Source organism: Sinocyclocheilus rhinocerous, unplaced genomic scaffold (assembly GCF_001515625.1).
Source record: "Sinocyclocheilus rhinocerous isolate Xijiao unplaced genomic scaffold, SAMN03320098_v1.1 scaffold1168, whole genome shotgun sequence".
In the NCBI taxonomy this organism is placed as follows: Eukaryota; Metazoa; Chordata; class Actinopteri; order Cypriniformes; family Cyprinidae; genus Sinocyclocheilus; species Sinocyclocheilus rhinocerous.
In genome coordinates this window covers 1146338-1166836 of record NW_015650373.1, presented here as the reverse complement: position 1 = coordinate 1166836, position 20499 = coordinate 1146338, and the positions used below count along the sequence as shown (strand labels likewise).

Below are 20499 nucleotides of genomic sequence, written 5' to 3'. Positions count from 1 at the left end.
AGGAATTGAATGTAAAAGTTTTGAGATTTACTGCACCAACATTAAACACATAAGAAGATTAGAAAATGTGGACAATATTCATTAAAATATAAGAACACAGCCAAAAATGTGCCAAAAAAAAAAAAAATAATTACAATATTGTTTTTAAATGTTATATAATATTTTCATGTAAAAAAATGTAATCGATGTATTTTAAATGTAATTTAAACCTATTTATTTGAATACTGATTATACAATATTCTTCCGATTCAAACCACTTGAGATCCCATGAGATCACGTATTTCCTTCAATCTTGATAAAGCATGTGGTGGTATCTACATTGCCTATAACAGTAGTATGGCTCTACTCCCACTGCCTGCTTGGCTGCTTTGCATTTAAAAACAGGGCAGGCTTTTGCTAGTGGAATATTTATAGCATTGCATTAAGCATGAAATCAAAGGTTTTAAGTGTACCATTGCAACATCGGCACTCCTCTGTTGAGGCCTGCCCAAAAATGCCTGCCCTTTGGCTGTTTGCAGAGCTGAGCTGTTTCAATGCGTATCCAAGCTTCATTACACATTGACCTCTCTTATGTCAAGATCCCAGCTACTGGTTAACATGCAGCCAGAGGTGACGAGGGCAAAGTAAAATATGTATTTCCATATTTTAAAGGAAATATGTGTTCAGTTTGATCCATGCATTTCCTAAGAGATGTGTTTGATCTCTGAAGGTCAAATCTCAGATAATGCTGCTGCCAACCTGTAAGGACTGTTGAATTGATCATGAAAACATGGAATGCATCAGTTCACGTGATCAAGCACAACACAGCTGTCTAAGCACAGGCATGTGAATGGAGATAAGAGCATTTGACAATGACATCACTCTACGCTGCACCAGGAGGCTTATCTCATCGCCTTCGCTGTCCCACAGACCCCCATAACCAAGAGCTTGTGTTGTCTGGAGGCGCTTCAAATACAAAAGTCAAAACAAACTCTCTATGGAAAAAAGCTGGAATCCCAATATTATGCACCAGAGCTGTTGTTTCACAAAACAAAACAAAAAAACAAGAAACCCATAAAAAGACTTTTATTGGAAAGGCAGCTTAGAACTTCTTATCAATTCTTTTCTTTGCTATGCTGCCCTCTTGTGGGTAGACATGAGAAACAAAGAAGTCTTGAAATGTGAATTGTGAAACTTGTAAATACAATTAGGTGCATATTTATTTGATGTAATATCTTATCATAGTCCCCAGCTCAGATTAATTAGTGTTAAGAGATGAACACTAAATGCGTGTGTCAACAGGAAAGAATAAAGCTGTTCATTTCATTCATTTCCTGGAGACATGTGAATGGAGATAAGAGCATTTGACAATGACATCACTCTACGCTGCACCAGGAGGCTTATCTCATCGCCTTCGCTGTCCCACAGACCCCCATAACCAAGAGCTTGTGTTGTCTGGAGGCGCTTCAAATACAAAAGTCAAAACAAACTCTCTATGGAAAAAAGCTGGAATCCCAATATTATGCACCAGAGCTGTTGTTTCACAAAACAAAACAAAAAAACAAGAAACCCATAAAAAGACTTTTATTGGAAAGGCAGCTTAGAACTTCTTATCAATTCTTTTCTTTGCTATGCTGCCCTCTTGTGGGTAGACATGAGAAACAAAGAAGTCTTGAAAGGTGAATTGTGAAACTTGTAAATACAATTAGGTGCATATTTATTTGATGTAATATCTTATCATAGTCCCCAGCTCAGATGAATTAGTGTTAAGAGATGAACACTAAATGCGTGTGTCAACAGGAAAGAATAAAGCTGTTCATTTCATTCATTTCCTGGAGAAACAGAGACAAAAGCCACATTAAACATTCTGAATGAAAAGACAAAAACTTTATTCGACATGAAAAACAAAAACAAAACACATATTTAAAAATTGTAGTTCTCTATAAAATTTAGCACACAAAATATAGCTTTTCTTTGATACTGTAGGTCAAATCTACCCTAATGATTCAATAACAAATGATAAACCCCTTTTAAGGGAAAGGATTATGTACAAACCACTGGCCTTGCAGGTAAAACAAGTTCAATCCAGTATACAGCTTTTCGCTTTTTAAACCAAACTTTTACAGGTCAAAACTCAAAATCAATGAACTCAAAATGTTTTAACACAATTTCCTAATTACAGATTACTATGATAACATTTAGATTGGTTTCACTCTAATAACTGACTGACCAAAGTTAAAGAAAATATATTATTGAAAAGGAGCGAAAGAAGCACTATTAGAAATAAATGAAAAGCAAAAGCAATATGAATATGAAAGATGTCATGAATAAATGTGTACATATTCGCTATTTTTACAATATTATCAAAGCATTTAACTGGACACAAAAATCTGAGTATTGAGTGCACACATCATGCTGTCAAAAGCAAACAAACAAACAAACAAAAAAAAAAAACACACAAGATGGCCTTGCCACTATTTTGCTAATTTACATAACATTACAATTGTTAATCATTGCAGTGAATAAATGGTAATGTGCATGTGTTGACAGTGTGTAGATATCCAACTCGATTCTTAGACATGACAAAAGTAGTTTTAAGGATCACATGATCATCATAGCAAGAGCTACCAAGTGTCAGGATTTTATCTGCTTATGTAAACAAAGAGAAATAAACTACAATTATTTCAATGTTCATCAGTAAACAAAAGATGTTATGTATTAAATGACACAGAACTGAATAAATGAAGCTGATGATGGGAAACCCATCTACAGTATAAGGAGGATAAAAGAGTAAACATCCCTGAGTTATCCAGTTTTGGTTCAGAATGAAGTGCATTTCAGAATGTTTGACCTTTTTCCTTATAACCAAAATGTGGTGGTAAAGTTAATGAACAATAACAAGGCAAGAAAACCAATTGCTTCATGATGTCAGAATTCTGTAGATGAGGATGAAAAAGTAACACAAAAAACAATTACCCAAATATATTACAGCAATGACTGAAAAACATGATTAGGCCCGTAAAGTATGGTTTATAAATGGTCATGATTGTGAGTGATGGACAATGCTACTGTATACTGTCATACATAAAAAAGCCCTCTAAACTGGCCAAAGAACAAAACTAAACTAAACTAAGTGCAGTCTATAATCCCAAGCTTTAAACAGTCCATTGTGAGATAAAAGAGGTGTCTTACGGGTATCAGTAGCCCTCTGAAATCTGTTAACGCAAAGTTAGAAGTGTAAAACGGGATGACACCTTAAGGAAACCAGATGTTTTTGGAGTGCACACACTGAATTTGAATATTCATAATCTTTGATGTATAGAAAGTACCATCTACAATGAATACATAGTTAAACCCTGATCAATAAGCATCATTAACCACTTGTTATTTGAAACGGACTCTTAATTTATGCAGAAAACAATATCATTGAAATAGATCATAGAAAAATCGAATGATACTATTCTGCATAAAAAGAAACGGCGACAACCCCATGTCCTAACTCTTCTCTTCATCTATATCAGTATCTTCCTCTTCCTGTCCTTGCACTCGGACCTCACAGCTACCGGAGTCACGTGACTCTTCTACTTCTTCAACATCCACTTCCTCTTCCTCTCTCTCCTCGTAGGAGGATTCCCCCTCATCTCTGTCATTCTCTTCTGAGCCTAAGAGAAAAATGATCAGTCATGAGGATTTAGTAATAAAATCCACTGTGTTTTTAATAGCTTTGACAGACTTATTGTAAAACACTATATATTAAACACTGCCATAATTGTGAAAAGGAAAACCTCACCTCCAACTTGGTCATCATCTTCATCCTCCTGCCCCAAGTTTTGGCTCTTCTCCTCATCTTCATCTGAATCGGAGATGATCACACACTCGTCTCCATTATTGCTGCCCTGACGTTTGGGAGCGTTGCTGGACAATGGAAATTTGTCAAAAAAATAAATAAAAAAAGCAAAACATACACTTTGAAAAATCTGGATGTTTCTGGCTAGGGATTACCTGCCATTCTCTCGTGGCTCCCAGAGTGGAGTCAGGTAGTACCTCAAAGGATTTCTGTACAGGTCATCCTTCAGGATCTAGAGCCAAAGGAATGAGAGTAAATTTTTTTTAACATCATCCTTTCCGGTGTTTAAGGATTTTGATTTGGCCTGTTCATACAGCTCTTTCTCCTGCACCTAACATCATGAGAGATGTACCTGTGCGATGTCATCCCTTCCTGGATTGCTGTGGTCACTGAACCAATGGAAGAAGCTCTGGTAGACTCCCTGTGATGTTCGACGTGGTTCTCCACTACCGACCAGATTCTGCCCTCTGTGCCACAAAACTGGGTTTGAGAACGACACCGGAGAGCCTGCGCAAAAAGGAAAGCACATGCAGATAAAGCATGATTACCCTTTTCAAAAAATAAAAAAACTCAGAAAAAATAAATGTGTCTCAGAGTAATCCGTTTCACATTCCTGAAAAGAAGGTGACTGTGATAGTGGTCAGCTCACCTCCCATACCAAGATGAAGTTCTTTCACTATCATTTTGTTTTGAAAAAAGGGATTTCGCCGGAAATGGAAGCAAATGCGGTATCCAAGTTTGTTGTTCTTGAAAGACTCAATCTGTTGAATTATGAGCATATTAAACAAATATAGATAATTTGCAGGATTTGAAAACAGGAAAAAGAAAAAAACTGAAAAAATTTATTACCTCTAAATTAGTCATGTAGCTTAGAGCATCTTCATCAGTCTCGTCGATTTGCGCTGATAGAAGTGGGTGATTCAGAAGCTGATTGGCTTTAAGTTAAGCACATAACGTAAATGAAGACAAAGATCTGGAATCCACAAGACATTTGACGCAAATGGAAATACAAAATGAACATAGAAGTTTCAAGCATGATCAGTTAAGTTGCTAGGGATTCTGGGCCCATTGCACAGAATTGCTATAGGGCCCCCTCAAAATTCCAAAGGACATCGTTGTGGGCCCCTCTCAGCCTCTGGGCCCTATGCACTCTGTCCCCCTTTTCCCCCGGTTGTGACACCCTCAAGGTGACAGTTAATATCTTCAGGCATTGTAAAGAATGCATCTCATAACATCCACCTAAAAATCTAATTGGATGCCCACACCTTTTGACCAATTAAATTTAAATTGGTGTGTGTTTTATATATATATATAAAAACTCAACTTCAAAGGCCTTGATACTTAAGTTGTCCACCTGAACGTCATGCACACAGTTTTAAAGGATACAGCAGTGACCCAGAAGCCTGGGATGGCTTGAGTGATGGCGCTGCGCTGGTCCAGGTGAGGGCGTCGCTGGCGGCTCAGTCTCAACTCCAGGCGTTGATGCAGACGTGCGCCTTTTTTCTCCAGCGCATCCAGCCGCATCTGCACCTGTGCTAGCAGCGCCACGGACTGCCGCACCTCCGGGGCCATCTTCACCGACACTATGGCACACTCACCGTCCTCGTTATCCTCATTATCAGAGGCGACAGACGAGCTAGCCGTGGAGGAAGAGCCAGGAAGGGAGTCGTCATCCTCCTCCTCCTCCTCATCATCATCCACAAACGATGCCTGCTCTGGATCTTCTCTGTCCTCGCAGAGCAGCAGGGATGAGGAGCTGTCAGCAGCGGCTGCCTCCGTCCTTCTCTCGCTCTGAGAGCAACCGGGACGATTAGACTTATCCCTAGATTTCTCTCGACTCGCTTTTTTGGACGAACAGGCCATTTCTTTACAGTCTTCGTCCACGTCTCCACGGGTCAGACTGGCAAGCGCTTCTGCTGCGGCGATAGCAGCGGAATCTGACGGCTGGCGCCCGCTCTCATCTCCACCAGCCTGTCCTGTGCTCTCCTGCGCGGCAGATCCATGTTTTGGCTCATCATTGCCAACTTTCTCAGGTCCTGCATCTTCATGAGAGTCATTCCTTGGTTCCTCATCACTTACTTTCGCCTGCTTGGGCAGCGTGGACTCAGATTCTCCACTTGGACTTGCACTTCTTTTCGTCTGGTTAGTTTCGGACGGCTGACTGTTGTCCGAGTTTGTACTCATGATACCGACTGGTTGTAACTTTGACGTATATGATTATCTTAAAACGGGTTTTAAATTATAATGGTGTTAACTGTGCGGGTCTCTTTCCAGATCCCGCGTTCGCATTACAGCACTGCCAAATTTCAAGTCTGCGCAAATGTCAGCAGGCCTAGGTAACGTTAGCTTCCTAACGCTCAGTGAGGCTAGTTTAAATTCTCGCTCACGGTCGCATATCGAATATTTCCGTTTGTATTTAGACACAGTATTCGTAATATTGAGTTACTTTTCCCTTAAAAGTCACAATTCGCCTAAAAATTTCCCGTTCTTTTGTATTTGTTTACAGTTTGCCCTTCCGTTCGCCATTTATCAGAGGCTTTACATACGAGCGCGAAAACAAAGCTCTGATTGGCTGAAATGCACCGCGCAAAAATCTCTCGGCCAATCGTAGACGTTGTACTGCAGTTGATGACGAGCCATTTCACGGAGTACATCACCATTGCGCTGCATTTACGCACCGTGAAATATTTCTGACTGGGACTGTTTTGTATTATATTTTAGATTATAAGAAGCAGAACTTGACGTTGCGTAGTGTATATTGTACCAGAAGAACAGTCTTACAGTGCTGGATTGCATTGCAATTTGGACATTTATTTGGATATATGATATTTTAAGACATTAATGTACAGTTATTGTTTAACAGCATATTTATCAATATTAAATTAAGCACCATATTAAATGTATTTACATAGGATGCCATTAATATCATCATTATTATTGATGTACATTTGTAGGCATTATAAATATTGATGTACTTGTACGTTTTAATCGGTACATTTAAATGTAAGAAGGATAATGAAAAGTTTGCTGAACACCCAGTTCTTAACTTTATCTTTGGATTATGTAAACTTCATATTGATTCCTTATGCTTTTTTTTTTATTTTATTATTATTTTTAATGAAAACCATAATTAGGTCTAAACCAGACTGCTAGCTATACATGTAAAAACAACCCTTTTAAACAATCATATTTATCATTCTTACAAAAAAGTTTTTAATGTTAGTGGTTGAAATGTTGTTGCAATCTCTTAATGAGAGTCCATTTGAGCCTTACTTCTGATAAGTTTCACTTTGTGGAGTCACAGGAAACAGGTGAAAAGGTGTCATCCAGCCCATATCCTGGTCCCTGGAGGAAACAGTGGTGCAACTGCAATAAATCAATGTCTTATGATTCTCCCACTTCCAACAATACACTTTATTAGATCCATCCCAAGTAGTTTTTTTTTTATCTTCACTACTCAACCATCTTAAAATCAACTTTAACTTCTTGTATTTGTACATACTTGTACATATAACCAACTATCAACCAGCAGTGTGACATGCAGTAGTAAAGTACAGTGTTACTGTCACCCCTATGAAGAAGCAAAGACTGTTTACCTGTGAAACTTTTGTCCTTTTCTTCTTAGAAATTCCTCTTCATCCACAGTCCAAACAGAACCTTTCCTGCCTTCAACGCGCACAAAGCACTTATGAAGACTGAGGTTATGCCGAACAGCATTCTACGCACAGGCAAAGATACGTTAGTTACTTGTTAAATCATGTTACATCTAATAGGTTGTACCTATTAGGAATAAGATTCACGTAGTCTTCCCTAACATAAAACCACTGTAATTTCACAGCCAGGTCATCACTTTCTATCATTAACATACAAGTTGTGAAAGTTTTCTGGTATATAAACCGGAGGCTGTGGCTTTCAGGATTGGCTTGTGTGCAGTGAGTCATGGAATGACAAATATAATAGGTTTACAGTACAAATACGGCATCTTATACCTTCCATGTGGCAGTGTTGTGACGAAAGTAGAAAAACATGCGGGTAAACCAATGATAGATTTCATTCAGAGTAAGCTGCTTCTCAGGGGACTCCAGGATCGCCTAACATAAAAGACCGCTTTTGTGTGACTGACAGGAAATTAAAAGGTAATATACAGGATGTTTAATTCAGCAGTACTTACCCATCGTATCATGGAGGCATAGGTGAAAGGTGGCCTAATGTTTGTGAACTTATAATACTCAAAACTGGGGATAATCCCTATCGCCAGAAAAAAAAATGAAGAAAATAATTACATCATATACCGTTGTGTTGTATGTGGAGATGAAATATGAATGACTGGTAATCTTACATTTAAAGGGGTCATATGATGCTGCTAAAAAGAACATTATTTTGTGTATTTGGTGTAATGAAATGTGTTTATGCGGTTTAAGGTTCAAAAAACACATTATTTTCCACATACTGTACATATGTACAGTATGGTTTCTCCTCTATGCCCCGCCTTTCTGAAACGCATCGATTTTTAGAAAGCTCATCGTACTGAAAAGCGAGGTGTGCTTTGATTGACCAGCTATCCTGTGCGTAATGATTGGCAGAATACCTCAAGCGTGTGACGGAAATTTTACGCCCCTTAACATACTGTGATGCCCTGTCCGGCCGGAGCGACAAGACAAAAACATTAAACAGTGTTGTAAATACAACTTAACCACTGATTTCTAGTCGTGTTTTGCTTTCACAACGAAACACAGCGTCACACAGGGCGGGCTAGAGTGAGCAGAGGCCGGCTTGAGTGAGCGACGGCCTGTGGGCTTAAGAACGGCGCGGCTGGCGGATTCGGCGTAGGAGCTTCTGGCGGGCTTGCGGCAACCACATGTGACGACCCTGGGCTGGGTCCGGCGATCGACAGCGCGAAGTTGATGTATTTCCTCAGCAACCAGCACGGATCAGCTCCAGGCATGACGAAGCAGATATCGTCCTCTTTTTGAAGGCCAAACAAAGTAGTTTCGCTTTCACAACGAAACACACAGCGCCTTCACGACATGGCGGCAGCAACAACAATACTACAGCGAGAATAAAAGTTATGCCTTCTTTCTTTGCGTGAACATTTGGGCGGCGTTATGCAAATCTTCCCACATCGTGACGTAGACATGTGGGGGCGTGTTAGAACCAGCCGTTTTAGGTAGGCGTGGTTGACTCTTAACTTTTATAAAGAATATCTCTTTGGATTTGAGACTTTAGTCTTTGCAGCTTTACAGATCTTCTTTATGCACCAAGAGCTTGTAACACTCCAAAGAGAAAGGAAAAATTGAAATCGCATCATATGACCCCTTTAACATACATATGTTCAGTTTTAGAATCAGTGTTTTTGTATAGTATAAGTTTAATAGTAACAAATGTTTTTGTGCTAGATTACCTGGTATAACTTGTGAGGTAGAGATCTGCCAGAATCCTTGTGTTAACGCTTCAGCTGCTGCTCTCTCACTGTCATAAACACCATTTGCGTTCTGAAATGCTGCAGGCTGCAGGAGTCCTGACAGATGTCCCGGGTTCTCCACCCCATTACCATCCTAAGGTCAGAAGGAGAAAATTACATCAATGTATAACTTTGGGAATAAAACATCATCTGGCCTTCATCAAGCCCTTGAAGTAGGTAAAATTTAACCTCAAGTGACAAACAGAACATAAACAGATCCCACTGTCATTATGGAACAATTCGATTAATTCACACAGGGTTTTGTCTTGGCTTTTCTAATGCTCCCTTTTTCACTGTTGTACACTGACTGAAGATCATCGTTGTCTGACGTGACCTAATTTCAGGTCAGCTTTAGCTGGCAGACAGATGGTCTTGCATTTGTCTCGAGAATAAACTGGTGTGAAGACAAAGCCATAAACCAATTACAAATCAAGATTATAGTCCCTTCATCAGTATGGTTGATGGTTGGTTGTTGGAGATGTTTGTGGAGACAACATTTGGTGCATACTTTCAAAACCTACCATTTTTTCCTAACTCCTTTTCAATAGCATTATATTTGTTTGTTTAATTGTGCAGATCAACTGATGTAGCTTTTTTTCCTGAACATTACATATTCTTACCTTAATAAGTGACCTTGCTCGGAAGATTTGCAATTGTATTGAAAGTTTTACACTTATACATGATAGCCCTTACTACACATCTTAAAATAGCAATTGCCCTGTAACTCTCCCCAGACTTATGGACGGCCACAATCACATTTATGAGCTCTGTGATTGCCAGCACCTGGCTGCTAATTACATTCTTAAGCATATTTTAGACCGCTTTAGTCATCTGGCCTGAATTTTGTATTTAACTAAATATTAATGAATTTTAATTGCATTATTTATTACATTTAAATATAATATTTCAATATTTTCTAATAATAATTATTTATCAAATAAATCGATCATATAATTTATATGTACTATATTATATCATTATACAAATGTATGTCCTCATTTGTCACAAAAACGCACACACACACACACACACTGTGCTTTGCACTGCAAACAGATTTTACCTCAGAGGTAGATTTGACATCAAACAGGTGTAGCTGCATAGCCTGCAGTTTCTGTCTCTCTGCAGTCAACTAACAGTAACATTCACACAGTAAATATAATGCAAGGTCATAAACAGGCATCCATTTATAATCCAGTTCTCATTAAAACCTCCTGACTGCCACTCTGCATTTATGTATCATTAGCTCCTGTGATACATGATAAATTGGTTCTATATTTCCCACATAAGCTGGCCTAATATATAACTGTAGAGCAAAGCATTGTTTTTGAGCACTGGGGTTACATACCTGATTCTCCATGTATTGTACTTTGTCTTTCTGCATCCTCAGCTGGGCTATACTTCTGTCCCCAGGAGCATGGTCAGTAGAAAGGTGTCTAGATACATACATATGTCAGGTATTGTTAAAATTATTTAGTAAATTATATTGTTAATTCCATAACTGTCTCGCTTTAAGAAATGTCCATATTCTTTGAACACTTCTCTGCTCTTTGAGCACCCAGGCCATCTGCATTGTCCTTTAACACACAGAAAGCCACCTGGAACACTATATGCATGTCTAGAGATGATAATAAATGCTTCATTTAGCACAAAAACTGAGACCATATGGGCATTATTTATTTGTTTGTGTGTTTATTTTCTCAAACCAGATACTCACTTCCCAGTATGCTCTGTGCTGCCAGGTTGAGGGCTTGACATAGAGGCACTGAGTCTGCTTTCAGACTGGCTGTTGTAAAGTGGCACAGGGTCTGACAGGTCACTGCCAGGTTCTGTCTTACACACAGTGTCCACAACCCAGTCATGAACACCAAATGCTGTGGAGCATTATGAAAAGTTTCGTTTCAGATATAAAATATTTCATTTGTTTTGATAAATTCTACAGTACCAGTACCTTGTGGGAATGGCTGGTTGCCTTTGCGTAGTACTGATGGTCTGTCCTGTCGAAAATATTTGCTTGTATTTTCACTGGCACTCTGGATATAGACAACAGACAACTCAAAGTGATCATGCAAGTTTATTCTAATCTTTTTAACCCTTTGTTTTTTTAAGCAAGGTGTTGCTATGGAAGTGAAACCTTTTCTAATTAAACTGTACCTGCTGTTTTAGAGTGGAATTTTGAATGTGAGATGAGCCAGAACCTCTGAAATCACTGTCCAAGTCAACAGATACCTTTGAAATCACAATTGCAAAAGAAAATACATTTTAAGGTTTGTTTGTGTTACAGCACTCTTTCTTTCAGTATAATGTGCTACTTGAGCTGTGAATTGCTAAAGTCTTTGTTTTTTTTAGGTGATTTTAGGAATAACTCAAATGAACATTATTAATGTTCATTTAATGTATATTGTTTTGTGCAGTAATACAGAAATGGCAGTTTCTAGTCTGTTACCTTGCTAGCTATGGGTTTAGCTGAGATCAGAGATGAACTGATTCCTCTGGCCTTCATCTGTACACTGTAAAAGGTAGAGCTGTCTTCCTCTTGGTACTGATTTTGGTGACTACTCCGGTTATCTCCACCTCTGTCTGTTCCAGCACCATTTTGAAACATTCCTATATAGAAATATGAAGTCATAAAAGAGCTTACAGTTCATTAACCTTAACATACTACTGCGTACTGAGAGTGAAATGAATCAGCCCTAGCGCAAACTATTTCCTGTGTAAATACACTCACCCTTTGCTTAGTTTCCAAATATAGTGTAACTATACATATTTGAATAAAACTGGTAAATGTAATTGAAGTTTTTTTTCCATCTCGTTTCACTGCACGGGTATTTTCTGAACACAAACCATTCTCCACCTTGAGCAGGGACCAAGAGGTCAGGAAAAGTGAGCCCTTCATATTAAGAAAAAAAAAACTAAATTTCATTTTTTACCCATTCTGTGAAGCAAACAATTTTTTCAACTAAAACAAATAATCTTTATTTTTACTCTTTATTAATGCATTTGACATTACATATTTTACAATATGACTTCACCACAAAATATTTACATGAAAAAAAATGTGTGTTTGTGAAATTGGAGATGAGAGTGTTACAATATAAACAAAAAAACAATAAGATGGACAAATCTACTAAAAAAGAGTTGAAGTAATTTGTTCATTGTAGATACAAAATAGTACTGAATGAGTTGAATTGGTGTAACTCTCACACATTTTTATCTTATAAATTCATCAACCTGAAATGTGTGGACATTAATCTTATTAATAATCATATTTTTCCTCTGTAAAAAGAATTGCTCAGTCCATCTTAGAAACTCAGATCAAGTCAATTGCTACAGGTGAAGTACATGCTCAAATATTTATAGCGATTAAATAATTACATGATTGCTATTAAATCTGAAAGGACACTCCATAGTATATTTTTATATTTTCATATTTCCTCCACTCTATAGTACTTTGACAGGTTTAGATATAAAGCAATAACTTCTGTTTGATGTTTAATAGTGTAAAAATGTGGAATCATCAGTGTATTCTGATTCTTAAAACCGAAGATGGACTTAAAGCAAAGATCTTGCACATACAACTTCTGAGACAGGAAAAAAAAAACTTCATCTTTGGATTTTAGAGCCCCATTGTCATTGCGGTTCTCTGAACTTCTTTAAGAAGTCATGTGTTGCTTATTTCTCTGACATTTGACATTAACCACATCCAGTGTATGATAAATGTCAACATTTTTCACCTGGGGGGGTTTTCAAACAAGCAACTTAGCATGATGAGAAGGAGAAGAGCCTTATTTTGCAGCTGCTGAATTGTAACTAAGGTTTTCAAATATGCTATAAGCATTTTTTTTTCTTGAAAACTATAAAATGCACATGTTTGCAGTACGTTTTTAAAAGTAGCGTGAGCAAGTCATTTAATGACCTTTTTCTGCACTTTATACACTTCTCTGTATCATTAATCATTGAGACTATTTATCAGAGGTTTAGATCTGCAATATGCAAGAGTGTAACTTTCCAGTAATTTGCAGGATTCATTTTCATTGTTGTTGTTGCCCTAATGCCTAGTGAGAATTTTAATTTGTTCCTCTTAGAGTTCAACCTGAGGATGATATTTATAAGACTGGGTTAATTTAAGGCAATGAAACTCATTATTCATCTCTCAGTCTGAATACAGTCTTCTCTCAGTTCCAATCACTGAGAAAAATCCCTCAAAATATGAGAATAGTCTGGACTGACAGCCAGTTTCATTTTGCAATGATGACACTACAGCATTCAGTAAAATCAGTTTTAGTTTCCGTGTTCTGTGGAATTCATAGTCACAATGATAATCATTAGATATAAGCTGTGAGACAACTAAATGCAGCGAACGCCCATCAAATATTTTCAATTTGCACTAATGCGGAATTAAACCTGAAACCTGTAATTAATTTTTTTTTAAAAATACAGATATGGAACAGAAAGACAATTCTGGCCTAAATTCTCTCCCACAAACATAGAACATTTCATTCTGACTCACTTTTTTCCATTGTACCCACTCATTTGTGTTAACACACAATATGATATGAATCAAAGACCAGGATATCTGAGACATGTACTGTACTGTACTGTAAACTGAAGAGTTAAATGATAGTGTTTATAAGTTGGACACTCTGCTCCACCCAGTTCCACCATCGTGGCTTTTTATTGTTGGAGGTCAGGATTAATTAACTAACATGGCATCTACTGCATTATCTGTGGGAATTGCTGAAGATATGCAAGTTCAAACAAAAATTACATTAAAAAGTGTTATTCTTGGGTATTCTCTGGTATTGTACAGTAAGTACCAAGGTAAGTGCCTAAAAGATTTCCATGCTTGTGAAAATGACTAGCCAGCATCCTGTGAATGCATATATAGCGATTTATCTTTTTTTATTGTTATTATTATTTACTTAGACAAAAAGAATAAGTATCTGCCATTTATTGGTTATCAAACATAACATGAAAATAATTATGCTGGCCTATTGTATCATTCAGAATAGTAATATCAATGCATCTAGAATTTTATCTAGTTTTTCTTTTACATTTTTGATCAAACTGTCCAACATAAACTTATCATGCCAACTCATAACTAAATAACTAATGCTGTCATTCTTAAAAAATAACGGTTCAAACCAAGAAAGATTTCAAAGTAGAACTTTTTCAATTTCCTCTAAGAACTAATCTCTAATTTCAGGCTTCAAAGAACTATATACCTAACTTCAAGAATCCACCGCTGCCAAAATTGGTTCTTGTTAAAAAGTGGATTGTTTGCTGAAACTAACATGCCACAAAGAACCACTGAAGAACTGTTACTTTTAAGTGTGACTGTCACAAAAACGTAATTTCTTGGTTAAAATATCTGAATAAAGAGGTGACCTTTTAAAAGACATCAAAAACTCATTTTGTGTCAACCAAGTTATTTTTGAAATTTTTGCACCTACTCATTTTCTCCCCATGTACAGCTCTCATATACACAAGAAGTGTATTTTTAGAGTTTTATAATTTACCCTTTACATCTGGTGTCTGGGTGATCCTTTTTTAGGTTGGAAAATTGATTTCATAGATATTAGTTTAACTAACACATGATGAAATTGCTATCATAACTGCAGGATCTCTGTAGAAGATGAAGGTTGCTTTACCTCCCACACCGTAACTCTATGTGTGCTTTAGCTTAATCCTTCTCCTCAGCAAAGGCCTTTGTAAGTGCCTCTGCACAGGAAAGAAAAATCAAAGACTGAGTTGTCTATAAGACACACAGACCTCGTTTGCGTCTGCACTTTAGGAAAGCACAATGTTTGGTTGCTTGTCATTTTCCTATGCTGAGCTGTGTTAGTTTGTGAGGTTAAAAAAAACAACCTACAAAGTAAAGAAGTGCTGTGAGTAAATAGTATGTAAATTTCCACATCATCTGGAATTCCAGTGCCATTTTACGTGTTAAATGAATCACAATTAATTCAGTGGTTGATTTGAGAAATGTGATCGTTTTAACCAATCTAGCCTTGAAACATCCAATGATTAAAACTCTTGTCTGTCGAAACTAAAGAATATTTAGAGTATCAAAAATTGACCAAAAATTACGTACATTTGATGATGCAGTGCTGTTCATAATCTAAAAATGTATAAAAACTTAATTGTCTTATTTACACATACGGCTGTCACACTGGCAAAAAATACAAAATAAATAAAATAAAAAAAATTATATTTTTTGTTCATTTAAAGGGTAAGCTTTTTCTTTTAAAAAATGCATATTTATTTCTGAAAACAAATACCTAATTTATACAACCAGGTTTAAAGAGGGAAAGTAAAAAAACTCACCTGTTGTGCAAGTGTCAGATTGATGCAAGTGAAAGACCAATTATTAGGTCGAATGCTCTGGAAAATGTTCGGGTCACCCCTTTTATAATGTTTAGCATGACATTTAGTGGAAATTCAGCAAGACAGACGGTTTCCCCACTGGGTGTTGGTGTGTGTGCGTGTGTGTGTGTATTCATGTGTACATTTACCAGTGTGTAGTAACTGCTAGACTGTCTCCACATCTTCTTCAGAAATTATGTGGCATTTTGTTGTTTCTGTTTCCTATAGGAACTGTACTTTGCAGCAAAATACAATTTTTTCCTGAGTGATTAAGGGTTTCTTCTACACATAAATATTTTATAGATATTTGGCTTTTCTATTACTAGGGGTCTCATACTGTATGTGTATTGCTGACTGAATTTGCCAAACAATATTTTGTGTTTCCTATTATGTGTTTCCTAAATAAATTATTTCTCTGGTGTAGAGGAGCCAAATTCATCTTAAATATTTCTTGTTCTGTTTTACCACGAGACAGCATTGAGATTCTGCACATTTTCTTTGACAGATATTTCTATTTTACCTCATTCATTCTGTTTCATTTCAAAACATCTTACTTATCGTAAGAGATAAAACTTATTTTCATCAATTAGATATTTCATGTCAGATTTCATGACTGAGATTAAATGGAAAAAATAATAATTCTGCCTTAAATAAATAAATGTATAACTTTCAAATCAAAATCTGGTGAAGTCCATTCCGGAAGACCGGAAAATGAGATTGCAAAGAAAATAACCTATTACGTGTTCGGAAACTCCGTTTACAGGGTTTGTGACGTTGTATTCAGGTTCTGGGGGGAGACTGAACATACGTACAGGGTACATAGCATGTGTGTCGATTAGTTTAACGCAGGAAAAAACATCCTCATCCTGTGGTTGAAAAAGGTTATTTGAGTGTTTTTGAACAAACTGTTCTTCAATAATGACACTCCCAAGCATATATACTGTATGTAGACTTGCAATACTTTTTCAGTCTTTTCTGATACATGTACGTGACTATAAACAACTTAAAAACATTTCTGAATATGAAAACAGAGTAGATTTGAACATGTATCTTAACAACAGGCAGATCAATAAAAAAAATAAAAAAAAGATTCTTCAATGTTAAAAACCAAATGATGTTTGGGGTCATATTTATTAAGTATGATCCCAATATGTACAAATAAAATTAAACACCATGTGATAAGACATTTAGAGACAAAAAAAATTAACCACTTCCAGGTTGAACGTTTTGTTTTATTATTTGTCTCTATACATAGTTCATAACATCATAGTGTTTTGTACAATATCATATTCCACTTTGTTCCTGCAAGTAATTTTTGAACCAAGTCTGCACAATGATTTTTCCATTTCAATCATAGGCCTTGTATTTGCTGGGAAATATGGGGATGTATTCAAATCATAATTATTTCATATCCTCATTCAACAACAATACCTGTCAGGAGTGTGGAGAGTTGTAAGAAAACCAATCCCCATTGATGACTTTTTATATTTTCTTGATTTTTCAGCATGCCTAGACAGTAAGGAAAAAGACTGAGATGTTTCAGAGGTAAGAGTTGTCTTGACTATTTTATGCAGGCAGCAGACCTGTACCATGGATTTATTTTCAAATGTATTAGATATAGGTAACACCTTGTAAAACATTTCAGCTGTTAACGAGGCAAACTGTATAATGTTGGTTCAATTTTTACTGTTATTCTTTTCTGACATATTGTTACAAATGACCCCAACTAGTTTAACAACTTACTTTGATATTAGAGTAGGTTGCAACAATGGATCTCTTTGTATTCAAAATCAGCTCTTTTAATCTGTTTTATAATCATCATAATCGTGACTAACATTTGTAGCAGACAGATATAGATATCTTGTGTTAAAATATGAGCGGTCAAGAACCAAAACTCTCATGGTATTCATGGTTAAAGAAAAATGGTTACTATCATTCCCGGTCTCCCTCTATAGCAAGCCAGACCACTGATGCTGCACCTGTTGCACATATTGATTTCACTATATTAAGCAAGACTGACTGCTCCATCTAGGGGTTAAAATAGCTTACCAATCAATATTAATGGTCCACAATTGAATATGCTTCTCACTACTGGATCTCATTAGCTTCATGATCATTCTGCTATACATAATGTTAATTCGAAACAGCTGCATTTTGCACCACTGACTGGATTATGCTAACAGAAATTAATTTAACACACATTTTGTCTGCATAATCTGTGCAATCAGTGTCAGGTAGGCAAGCTGTTCGTATAGGGATTTTTGTGTTTTATTTATTTATGAATGAAAGAATTAGGCCTCATAATTGCTTTTCTTGGTTCACTTTTGTTATTTCATAATTCTTCACATATCATAACAAAAAACTGTACTGATTCTGCTGTTAGTAAATGGTGTGCACCTTAGAGCTCCAATCAAACTTTGTTTAAAAGGGGTCATATGATGCTTTTTTAAAGATCATTATTTTGTGTATTTGGTGTAACAGAATATGTTGACATGCTTTAATGTTCAAAAAACACATTATTTTTCAATTCTTTCTTTGCGTGCACATTTGCGGCGGGATTATGCAAATATTTCCACATAGTGGGGTAGATATGTGGGGGCGTGTTAGAATGAGCCGTTTTAGGGGGGCGTGGCAGAGTCTTAACTTTGATAAAGAATATCTCTTTGGTTTTGAGACTTTAGTCTTTGCAACTTCAGGGATCTTATCTATGCACAATCAGCTTGTAACACTCCAAAGAGAAAGGAAAACTTGAAATCGCATCATATGACCCCTTTAAGAAAGTTACAGGGGTCTGTTACCCCAGGTGGCCTTAGGCCCATTTCACCCTATCATGGAGGAGAGTATGTGTGAGGGGCTGAATCTTCCGAAACTATTTAAAGCTGCATAACATACTGAACGGCCATAACCGGTTGTTTAAATATGAGTGAACTGTGAACAGTTTTTTTAAATAAAGAAATTGTATTAAAGAAAACTGAACCTTTCTGTTATTTTGTTAGTTTACATATTCTTGACAGTGACAAAGCATTTGCTGTATTCTTGACTGAAAATGTCTTTAAATGACCTGAAAAGAATAGAATGTTCACAATAGGGTTCAGATTATAATAATCTCATCTTCATTATTATGAATGATTTATTATTAGGCTACTACTACTAATAATTTTTATTATTATATTAAACAATACACACACACACACATACATACATATATATTATTATTATTATTATTATATATTATTATAGCCTACTTATTATAATAACCAATAGATTGACCAGTTCTATTATAGTAGCAATATTTGCTTGCCTTTTTTGTTGTTGAAATATTGTCTTTTTTATTTCCTTTGCAATTAGTATTAAGTGATTTTTTTTTCTCACAACAAACGGCGACCAAACAAATAAGCGTGTCTTTAAACTTTAAAATAGCAGTGGGGGGCGTGTGCGCTTCGGAGCGGCCAACAAGAGATCAGGGGGAGGGATATACCAACAGAGCCCATCTTCCTCCTGACCTCTGGAAAACGATGGCCGTGCCGCTTCCTTCTAAATTTAGACACTTATTCGTGTCTGTGCACTATGCGCTCCAAACTGCAGTTCTCGTTGATGTCAATAGTTTAGGCCTAGTTCGGTCGAAACGAGGTGACAGACCCTCGCGGGTCTCCGTTGGCACTATGAGAGGCAGCTCGATCTGACTGACGCGCACCATCTCAGTACGGCACCTTTCATGTTTACGAGACTCAGAAACAGACGTAATGGCGCAGGGGAATAATAGTAATTTCTTAACTATCCCCTCACAAGAGGAGCTTTTCAAGACGGTGAGGGACGAGCGTTTCGAAAACAACAGTAATGATGAAGATGAGGAAGAAACGGAGGAAGATGTCAGGCTAATACCGAGGTCTTCTCCTGTTCCCAGAAAGCGAGGCTCTTCGATTGCGGATGAAACCGCCGAGTACATGCGAATTCGCCTGGAGTTACCGAACAGAAGAGTGTCGTTTGCAGACAGTACGGGAGCCGAGCTGGTCGATGTCATAATGTTTGTCCCGTTTGAGTCAGATGACGAGGACGATTCAAGATGGGTGGAAGAGGAGGCGCGGTACCGAAAAGCCTACCGTGAGCCCACTTACCGCGTGTGGCCGGAGTTCCAGCCGCTCACCGGAACGGAGCTCCTGCTCGCTGTCCACGTCAACAAGCTGGAAGTGGAGAGCGTGACATCTGTGCCAGACGAGCCTCTGTCATTCGAGGTGCTTATTCGTGTGCTCAACATTTCTTTTCACAAATCAGTCTATGCCCGGTCCACGATGGATGGTTGGATCAATCACTTTGATTACCCAGCCGAGTACGTCCAGGGCTCCAACGAAGGCGAAACGGACAACTTCTCCGTGAAACTGGCCTAAGCTTCACCGTACCTGTTCAACGGAGCGCGGATTGATTTTGTTGTGCGCTATGAGACGCCAGATGGAGAGTTTTGGGCAAACAACTCTGGCAGGAATTACTCGGTAAATCTCTTACAGACATATGAGGACGACACAGTCCAGACCACCACAGCGGACACAACAGAGCTGAGAGGAATCCTAAAACCTCCCAGATACCGGTAAGTGGGCGTCAGTGAACTTATAACACGAGTCAAACTCTGTTCTTAAATCTGTTTAGCCAGCAGTCTGATTTAGCCGTTTAGCACGGGTTAATTAAGCAATGTCGTACTAAAACGTTAGTTTAAAAAAAAATATAAACAGGATTAAATCTGCCGTGTGTGATATTTCTTGTTTGCTTTTATTCTCTGTAAACTTTCGGGTAATTTACCGTTCAAACAAAAATGTCGAGTTAATTCAGTTAGGCTTTTGCCCGCGAACGGAAATAT

The 20499-nt window shown here is 37.3% G+C and overlaps 2 protein-coding genes across 3 annotated transcripts; both read right to left on the bottom strand.

Annotated features, from left to right (window-relative positions):
• Positions 1 to 2717: 2717 nt before the first annotated feature.
• Positions 2718 to 6500, bottom strand: LOC107711967 (putative testis-specific Y-encoded-like protein 3). Of its 2 annotated transcripts, none has more exons than XM_016517073.1 (7): positions 5213 to 6500; positions 4676 to 4753; positions 4476 to 4587; positions 4179 to 4333; positions 3982 to 4058; positions 3770 to 3891; positions 2718 to 3641 (listed from the first exon to the last, which is right to left on the bottom strand). In XM_016517073.1, exons 1-7 carry the CDS (start codon positions 6008 to 6010, stop codon positions 3475 to 3477), a joined length of 1509 nt encoding a protein of 502 aa, XP_016372559.1. In that variant the 5' UTR covers positions 6011 to 6500; the 3' UTR covers positions 2718 to 3474. The 2 variants fall into 2 exon arrangements, with proteins under 2 accessions (XP_016372559.1, XP_016372558.1); XM_016517072.1 differs by having other exon boundaries at positions 3770 to 3894; positions 5213 to 6498.
• A 551-nt stretch (positions 6501 to 7051) lies between these two features.
• Positions 7052 to 20226, bottom strand: LOC107711972 (forkhead box protein P3-like). Its single transcript, XM_016517080.1, has 13 exons — positions 19766 to 20226; positions 11731 to 11891; positions 11439 to 11513; positions 11236 to 11317; positions 11002 to 11158; positions 10795 to 10902; positions 10633 to 10720; positions 10348 to 10416; positions 9228 to 9381; positions 7998 to 8074; positions 7816 to 7917; positions 7423 to 7544; positions 7052 to 7171 (listed from the first exon to the last, which is right to left on the bottom strand). The coding sequence occupies exons 2-13, from the start codon at positions 11887 to 11889 to the stop codon at positions 7096 to 7098; spliced, it is 1269 nt and encodes a 422-aa protein (XP_016372566.1). The 5' UTR covers positions 11890 to 11891; positions 19766 to 20226; the 3' UTR covers positions 7052 to 7095.
• Between the last annotated feature and the right edge of the window lie 273 nt (positions 20227 to 20499).

Coding starts and splice junctions, on each gene's coding strand:
- LOC107711967 (XM_016517072.1), bottom strand. CDS start 6,010: ATGAGTACAAACTCGGACAACAGTCAGCCGTCCGAAACTAACCAGACG. Junction 4,754..5,212: donor CAGGCTTCTGGGTCACTGCT/GTATCCTTTAAA, acceptor AAAGCCAATCAG/CTTCTGAATCACCCACTTCT. Junction 4,588..4,675: donor GCTACATGACTAATTTAGAG/GTAATAAATTTT, acceptor ATAATTCAACAG/ATTGAGTCTTTCAAGAACAA.
- LOC107711972 (XM_016517080.1), bottom strand. CDS start 11,889: ATGTTTCAAAATGGTGCTGGAACAGACAGAGGTGGAGATAACCGGAGT. Junction 11,159..11,235: donor CAACCAGCCATTCCCACAAG/GTACTGGTACTG, acceptor AATGCTCCACAG/CATTTGGTGTTCATGACTGG. Junction 7,172..7,422: donor AAAGGACAAAAGTTTCACAG/GTAAACAGTCTT, acceptor TGTTTCCTCCAG/GGACCAGGATATGGGCTGGA.